At 34.1% G+C, this 8,942-nt stretch overlaps 1 protein-coding gene and 1 long non-coding RNA gene across 2 annotated transcripts; both read left to right on the forward strand.

Annotated features, from left to right (window-relative positions):
- Positions 1-270: 270 nt before the first annotated feature.
- Positions 271-6,078, forward strand: LOC107910715 (MOB kinase activator 3B). The gene is made up of 9 exons (XM_041088298.1): positions 271-317; positions 881-1,014; positions 1,205-1,277; positions 1,403-1,453; positions 2,157-2,214; positions 4,526-4,599; positions 5,695-5,758; positions 5,846-5,909; positions 6,036-6,078. Exons 1-7 carry the CDS (start codon positions 271-273, stop codon positions 5,723-5,725), a joined length of 468 nt encoding a protein of 155 aa, XP_040944232.1. The 3' UTR covers positions 5,726-5,758; positions 5,846-5,909; positions 6,036-6,078.
- A 38-nt stretch (positions 6,079-6,116) lies between these two features.
- On the forward strand, positions 6,117-7,529 carry LOC121214710 (uncharacterized). The gene is made up of 3 exons (XR_005910403.1): positions 6,117-6,513; positions 6,975-7,056; positions 7,233-7,529. It is a non-coding gene; the product is annotated as an uncharacterized lncRNA (long non-coding RNA).
- Positions 7,530-8,942: the final 1,413 nt, after the last annotated feature.

An 8,942-nucleotide genomic window follows, 5' to 3' on the forward strand; every position in this document is an offset into this window, starting at 1 on the left:
CTTATGTTGTTAGATTAGGATCTGGCTGTTCAAGAACCTAGTTGGGTATGAGAGTATCTTTTACGGAACACTTGTGCAGTACAATCTTGTTTGAATTGACACTTAGGCTTCTTTTGATTGTTAGTTTGCTACTTGCTTTATGCTTTCTAAAATGAACAAAGAATGTGATACGATACTTGTTAATGAAGAATCCTGCTTATGGCATTATAGTGCGTGTGAATTACAGTGTTTATAGTGATTAACACTTTTCTGCTCCACTGTTTTATCAGCATGATGATCGGTTCAGTATCTGAACATCTGCTTGTTTACTTTGCCTGGTACAATTGTCAGCAGTGTTGAGTGGTTTTTAGTTTCTTCATATAGAGAGTTGGCAATATTAGATGAAAAAATAACTTAATCACAACATAAAATATGACACGACATTGAACAATAACATGAATATGACTCAATTACAAAATTCATAGTAATATAAAATACCTTAAACAAGATTATGACACAGATATAAAAATTTCCGGGTCTATATATATAGAAAATTTTGCTTCAATTTGGGTCCGCGAAGAAATGAAATATATGCTTGAAGTAGAGGTCGTAAAGTACATATATTCCTGTAACTTGCTTCAATTTAATGGAGAAGGAATTCAATATATCTAGTATTATGTTTCCTTTGATTTTGTATTTATCTAGTATTATGTTTTCTCCCCTAACTACTGTAAAATTTCTTATTTTGTTTGGTTCATGTACCTTTTTCTTTCGGTCAATTAATTCAACAATTCCATACTACTAGTTCTCCGTTGTAATTTACTTATTTTTTTAAAATTCTTTCAAATTGTATATATTGGGTTTTCTGGAGTTGATTATTTGTTGTCCTACAAACTTACAGGTATGAATATAGATGGGCTGATGATGTGCAAATCAAGAAGCCTATCGAAGTTTCTGCTCCAAAGTACGTTGAATATCTAATGGACTGGATCGAATCACAGCTTGATTATGAATCCATATTTCCTCAAAAGCTTGGTAATATCTTTCATTAGTCATGTGCTTAATCATCTTTTAATTCTCTATGGTGAAGTCTTGACATACTGTCACTAGAGAAAGGTAGCTGTTTGTCTATGTACAATGATGATACTGATGAATACTTCTTTTTTCCTACTTGTATCATGCTCAATACTTTTCTATATTAAATTGCATCTTCCAAATTTGCTAGGCGCACCGTTTCCTCCCAATTTCAAGGAGGTGGTGAAGACAATATTCAAAAAACTACCTGAGTTGAGCCTCAAGTTAATTTGTTTGTTGTTTTTGGTTTATTTTGCATCTGAAACATGCTTTCTAGGATCTGCAAGAATGGTTAGTTGAGTAGGAAGTTGTTAAGGTCAAATGAGGCTGTTGTTTTTACGATGTGCAGGAATTTAAGTGTCTATATTCTGTATTCAAAGTCTGCAGTTTACATGAGCCAGTTGAGTGCAATTCTTTTTCATTTTTTACAACTTTTTCTGACCAACAATTTATTTGTTACATATATGTTTTATTTTATTTTATTTTAATCATTAGTTGTATGTCACTAATACTTAATTGTTATAATTTTTGACAACTAATGTTTTTTTTAACAAATAGAATAGCATAAATGTTAATAATATAAATTTCTTATTCCTTAATGCCATCCCGATATTTGTTCATTATCCAACCCACTCTTCCTTGTCATTACCTCTTCATTCCTTACATTTCTTATATTAAGTTTGATACATCAACCAAATTTATTTATTTTTAAAATATTAAATTTATATGTACGGGAGGGTTAGATTTGGACTCCAACCTAGTCTATTTTATATTTAATAATATATTGTTTTATTTTATATGTGATGTAATTTACATTAAATTAAATTAAATATATAATATTATAATGCAAAATTAATTATAATGCAAAATTAATATATAATATTATAATATTATAAATTTAGGATTTGGTTTTTACTAGTTTATGAGTTATAATTAATTTTTGTTCATATCTATTATATTATTGATATTTAAATATCTTTTGCTTTAATTATGAAATTTTCAAACTTACTAAATATGAGATTCGTATTGATAGCTTAGAATATTTGTCTTGTAAAGAAGAGTTTATGTATTTGTATTGATATTTAAATATTTGTCTTGTAAAGCAGTGCTTCGTGTGACAACAAACATCGCTCAGGAAGGTCTCGTTATTGGTTCCTAACGGTGAGTTTTATATCAACCATATATCAGTTTGTAGCTTTCCGTGTTTAAGAAATAAATTCAATTTGTGACAGCCCTAAAGTGACCCTAGTCGGAAAGCGGTCTCGGGACCGCTAGACCGAGTCACCAAATTATTTGAATGTGATAATTATTGCCTAAAATATGTGAATATAAATGTGTAAAAGTTTTAAGCTTCGATTTAGTTAATTGCATGTGAATTTAGTTGATAGGACTTATGTGAGAAAATTTAGAAATGTGCTAGGCAAATGCAAGTGGCCTAATAGTGCATGTAATCAAAGGGGTGGACTTGTATGTCAATTTCCCCCTATTTAAGTACTAGTGGCCGGCCATGACAAGGGATGATGGGCAAAACATGTCATGAAACATGTTGTGTTAATGGAAAAATAAAATAAGAAGCATGGGCAAAACATGTCATGAAACATGTGTTAATGGAAAAATAAAATAAGAAGCATGGGCAAAACATGTCATGAAACATGTTGTGTTAATGGAAAAATAAAATAAGAAGCATGGGCAATAAACTAATAAGAAATGGAAGGAAGAAAACAAAAAAAAAGGAATGTGTGTGAGTGTTCCCCCCTTTTGCCGTGAATGGAAGAAAGAAAACAAAGAAAAAAAAATGTGTGTTCATCCTTGAACATCTTTGACCGAAATTCAAAAGGAAAGAAAGGAGGAAATGTTGAAGAGGTTCGGCCATGCATGTAACTAGGCTAAGGTATGTTTGAGGTTGTTTCATGAGATTCATGTATATTTTAGTAGTTAGCTTGAGTTCTAACTAGCCCATGGTTCAAATCTTTACTATGTCATGGAGATGATATTCGGCTAAGGTGGATTTGTGTTGATATCATTTGCATGCTAAAAGTGAAGCTTTGTAATGGTGCATGTGATGGTGGATTGATGATTCTTGAATCTTCTTTTTAGCATTTTTTTTGAGTGAGACATTAAGTTCTTTGTTTAACCATGACCAAAAATTTGAAATGGTATGGTGTTGTGATGCATTCGGCCATGATAGGAAGTAGAAGGGAAAATATGGTGGTTGTTAGATGAAGTAGAGTCTAACAAATGAGTACATATGTGCATTAGTTGCTAGATGGAGAAGAATCGGCTAGTAAGTTGTGTGCTAAGGCCGAATATAATTTTTGTATATTAATAAGTAATGCATGTATTGAATTGATGGAAAGGGAGAGGATGCTTTACTAGTGTATATATGTGTATGGGCCAAGTTTTGAACTTGAAACAAAATGGTGTTTAGTCAATACAAGTGACCATACTTGTAGAATGTATTAAGTGTTGCAATCGGCCCCAACATAGACATGTATGTTCGGCCACTTGAATAAGTACATAAGTTATGTGTATATTCGGCCATAAGCTAGCAAAATGAGACTTTAATGAGTTAAATTTGTTTGAATTAGCTCAAGAGCTTAGAGGACCACAGTTGGATAAGGGAAAGGAAAAAGTGATCGAATAGCTGTCGAAATCGCTCGACCACATCCGAGGTAAGTTCTTGAGTAATAGAGCTTAAATTATGATTTGATTAGATCATGTTTTAAGCAAATCAAAATCGTGCTCTTTGTGTGTGGCTATTGAACCGAAATGACAAGAGTGATAAGTGTCTTGTGTTTGAGTTTTGCTAATGAAAATGAAATACGAATGTGTCATGATTTATTGTTAAATGTGCATGGTTATTCGAATAATGTCCGGGCGAAGTCCCGAAGGCTTTGTGCTAAGTGACCATATCTGGACTAAGATCCGAAGGCATTTGTGCGAGATACTAATTCTGGGCTAAGCTCGAAGGTATTGGTGCGAGTTACTAAATCCGGGTTAAGTCCCGAAGGCATTTGTGCGAGTTACTAAACCCGGGTTAAGTCCCGAAGGCATTTGTGCGAGTTACTATAACCAGACTATGTCCCGAAAACATTTGAACGAGTAGCTATATCCGGTTAAATTCCGAAGGTACGTGATTTGGGAATGAACGATCTTGCTGTAAAAATTTCAGTTGATACGCTTGTAACATCCCAACATTGAGGTATGTTTCGTATGTGTTTTGAATTAGTTGAGCCTTACAAATAAGTATTCGCTCAGTTGATAAATGAGTTACCGGCCTTTGACTAAGTTGATCTTTGTGTATGAATATAAAGGTTGGTAATGTGAAGTAAGTATGATATTGAAAATTTGTGCATATAAAATTATCTGTTTAACTACATGAATGCTATACTTTTGTTGTGCTGGAATCCCTTGCTCAAAACTTACTAAGCATAAATTGCTTACTCCGTTTCTTTGTTTCTTTGTTTTATAGATTTTGGCTCATCAGCTATCGGACTCGGGATTTTTGGAAGTCGAAGTCTCCCACACTATCAAAGCCCCATTTTGGTACAATTTTGGTTGAACTTTGAAATGGCATGTATAGGACTACCTTTTTGTTGTTGGTCATGTACCCTTTGGATTTGTATAATTTTGGATAGCCATGCGAAAATGGCTTATATATGTTTGAGCATAATGTTATACTCATTTGGTATGGATATGCTTAACAAGGATTGGTCATGGGAATGGTTAATCACTATCATAATTTGTGCTATTTATGCTAAAAGGGCTAGTTGAATCATAGAAATTATGAAATAGGTAAAGTCTACCTTAAAGGCAGATGTTGACAGCAGCAGTGACGTAGATTTGGAAAATCACTAAAAATAGTAGGAATGGAATTAAATAGTGAATAAATTATGTAAACGAACCTTGATGAATCTATTTTCATAGGAAAGTAACGAAACGTTCATATTAACAGTATATTATGAGATGTTAAAGTTCTCGTGAGACAGGGCCAGAACGGTTTCTGGATCCCCTGATCTGACTTTGGAAATTCATTATAAATTAACCAGAGACATTTAGAAGTCATGCCATATATGTATAGATTCCTCTTTGAGTCTAGTTTCTATAGAAACAAACGACATCAGTATTGAAGCCCTGTACAGGGAGATATCCAAGTCGTAATGCGCAAAGGTCAGTGTAGTCGATCCCTGTAACAGGGGAGACTTTGACTAATAAACTGTACTAATTGGCCCGACCAAAAATTCTAGAAAAAAATTTGTAGATGCATATATCAGTCTAGTTTCAGGGAAAAATCACGAAACTGATTTTCGAGTTGTGAAACTCAAGATATGATTTTTAAGGTGACAGTGACGCAGTTAGCCAGCTTGCCTGGAAAATTTTAAAATGGATTGTGCAAAGAAGTGATTTAAGTCTGCAAACTCCTCGTGTCTGACTCCGGCGACGGACTCGGGTACGGGGTGTTACACAATTAGTTACATATTATATGTTGTTCTTTGAATCTGATCAATGAAGTTAATATAAACCATGCTAAGCAGTGGAATACATTTAGCTAGCCTTGTGCGGACCCTTTAACCTTCTTTTTCTTTTTTACTTTGTTGTTTAATACAGTTTATAGGACTAATGGTTTTGGGTTTGATGCAGTTTTTGCACTTGCAAAGCTTATGAATGTTAGTGAAGATGAGAGTCAACTTTCTGCTATAGCTAGGTATGGCCTTTTTTACTTATAGAGATGCAAGAATTTTAGTTGTAATTCAATTGATGATTTATTGATTTTTTTAAAAATATTTTGTAGGCAAGGTTCAGGTAGTGCTTGTCGGAGTTTGTTTGGTGGATTCGTTAAGTGGATTATGGGAAAAGTAAGTTCTTTCTGTGTGTGTTGAACGGTTCATTTCTGCATGTATTTAACAGTTCATCTTTCATCAGGAAGGGTAGTACCTTTGAGTAACCAATTCTTATTTTTTCTTCTTTTTTAATACCTCTAGGAGGATGATGGAAGTGATAGTCTTGCAGTTCAACTAGTAGATGAAAAACACTAGGAAGATCTCTTCATCATTATTGCTGTGGTGAGTATTTTCTCCAATCCTCATGTTTTACATTTTCCAACTATAGGTTTATGGTTGCTACTTTGCAGGGAGATAAATTTTTCCCCACAAGAACATGAAATATACTTACGATTAGATTTTGCAAGATTCTGTCTCAATTAATCTGCATCATTTCTCGTGGTTTGGTATTATTGATTGCTAAGTGTTTTAGATCTTGAAAGAATGCAGGCAGCATATGAAAATCAATAGTCTGACCTGCTTTATTTTAATCATTTGAGAATGCGTAATCTCAGATCACTTTCTCCCATGCTTTGCATCTACAATTTATTTTCCACTTAGTTTCCACATATTACTTCCAAGCATCTTATTGTTTATCTTGAATATGAGGATGAACTTGCTTGTTTATCTTGATTACAGAGTATAAAACCCACTTGCCTATGCTTATTTATCTTGTGCCCATTAATATGAGATTTTCTTTCTGATGAAAACGAAATCAAAGACTTTTAATTTGTAAATACCAGAGATTCTCTGCCACTTTACCTTGATATAAAATTCCTCTTGTGATACGTTTTTAAGTTTGGGAAATCTGTAATCCTACTGATTTGCTTTACAGAGCTATTTTAAATATATTATCATCGGAGAATGTGAAGATTTTGACATATTTCAATTACAAGATGGTAGGTAAACCACTATTTTAGTCTCATATGGAACATTTAGGGTTAGAGCATCAGTTTCTATTTTTCTCATAATCTCGATTGAGCAGATATTTTATATGAGCACCTGTTTCTTAACTTTGCCATGGCTGTACTGGTGTTCACTTGAGTTCATGTTTGGAGGAAATTTTTGACAGTATATTACATATGTTGTGCATGGTTGCAGAGCAAGGAGTGTTTAGAGAAAGTTACTCAAACAATATCTTTTCTTGCTCAACCACGAGAATCTCACTTGCTTTTGCTTACGGGTAAAGCTTTTACTTCCTTTCCAACTGAACATAACTTGCAATAAATGCTGTGAGTTAGTCATTAATTTTTTCTGCCGTATATGGATAACTCCAATATAGTGCAGAATATAAGTATAGATGTCAATGGTTGTTTTAGTGGCTTTTCTTTAAGTAAAAACTAAGAGAATGACTTGTAGGAGAGATGCAGAGGGATAGAATTGCAGAGCTTTTGGGTTTGCGTGCATGCAATTTTCGGCCACGACACTCAAGCAAACTTGGAAATGAGTTTCGGGTGTTCACAAACTATGACCCTGGGGAGAGATTAGGAAGTTATTCCAAAACACGCAATACAGATGGAAGAAGCCATACAAATTTCTCATATGTATTATTTATTTTAGTTTTGATTCTAAATTTTTATTTTTCCTTTAATATTTACGACAACTTGAGTTTTAACTTTTGGATTTTAATTGTGTTATTAAATAATATTTTTTTATTTATCCTTAAAAGTATATTTAAAGTTCAAATTTAGAAAAAAAAACATAATATAATATTTATCATAAAAATAAATATAATTTAATTAAAACATTTTTTTAAAGGTTATGTTTTTAGCGGTGTTTTTGCTAGAAGCGTCGCTAAAGGTTTGATCTATAGTGGCGTTTGTGGGAAAAGTGTCGCTAAAGGTCTTGGTCTTTAGCGGCATTTTTGGAAAAAGCGTCGCTAAAGGTCTTGGTCTTTAGCGGCGTTTGTGAAAAAGCGCCACTAAAGGTCTTGGTCTTTAGTGGCATTTTTTTCTAAAAACGCCGATAAAGTTAGCGGCGCTGTCATTAGCGGCGTTTTTTACGGCGCTTTGAAATACTTTTAGTAGCGCTAAAATTTGTGGCACTAAAAAGCGCCGCTAAAAGCCTGTTTTGGTGTAGTGCTATGAGTGGGAATGTATATGGGTGGTCCACTCGATGACGTAGAAATGGAAAGCGAAACCGTGCCCATGACTGTAGTAATGATAGGCAACCTTCGATTTTCGCTTTACTCGATCGCGTCGCCCCACACATCTCCCAATATAACGGTGCCAAGACGGCAGACCCCAAACTCAATTCACCAACTGCTCTAAAATCAATGAGTTTCAGCAGCCATCTTAGATGTACAAGGTTCAGTGACAAGTCCGGGATTAGATAACCTCCAATTATCTGAAGAATGTATGCCCGAGCATATCAAATTCTTTCTACTTCGGTTGAATCATCATCCGGATCCGGGAATGTGTCTCGTAACCAGCCCATCTCAATTCGACCTCCGTTAATTTTCTCCGGAATAGCGCCCAAAAGCTCGTAGTACACCGCTCCCCAATCGCCAGATTGAACAGACCCGGTGATTGGGTACCCGTCCATCGGCAATCCTAATTGCAGATTGACATCTTCCAAAGTGATAGTGCACTCTCCACATGGAAGATGGAATGTGTGCATCTCGGGTCTCCACCTCTCGATCAACGTACTGATAAGTTTTGGGTCCAACTTGCATCCCCGGCCTACCGTCGCCACGTGCCAAAAACCCGCTTCCCGCAGGTAATTCTCTACCAACGGTGATGGAGGACCATACATATTCTGGATATAGCATTCCAATATCTGATCTACAGACTTTTATAACAAATAATAAATTAATAATGATCTAAAAATGCATAAATAAAAAAATCTTAAATAATATTTAAAAAATAAATTTAACATTTACCATTTTCATTTGTTAGACGGATATGTGCTGGTTATTAAGACGAATCAATTCTCCGACCATTACTAAATTCGTACAAATTTTTACGATTTAAAAAATTTAAAAAAATTATTTTTTTTAAAAATAATTAAAAATAGGGATTTAAGAGAAATTTAAGAGGAAATTGAGAGCAAATTGAAATTAAATATAGA

Source organism: Gossypium hirsutum, chromosome D02, assembly GCF_007990345.1.
Source record: "Gossypium hirsutum isolate 1008001.06 chromosome D02, Gossypium_hirsutum_v2.1, whole genome shotgun sequence".
Classification (NCBI taxonomy): Eukaryota; Viridiplantae; Streptophyta; class Magnoliopsida; order Malvales; family Malvaceae; genus Gossypium; species Gossypium hirsutum.

What these genes read in the sequence shown, in the direction of transcription:
- LOC107910715 (XM_041088298.1), top strand. Translation starts at nt 271, where the DNA reads ATGATGATCGGTTCAGTATCTGAACATCTGCTTGTTTACTTTGCCTG. An exon ending in CATATTTCCTCAAAAGCTTG is followed by an intron (nt 1,015 to 1,204) that starts GTAATATCTTTC and finishes CAAATTTGCTAG; the next exon opens with GCGCACCGTTTCCTCCCAAT. An exon ending in TCTGCAGTTTACATGAGCCA is followed by an intron (nt 1,454 to 2,156) that starts GTTGAGTGCAAT and finishes TGTCTTGTAAAG; the next exon opens with CAGTGCTTCGTGTGACAACA.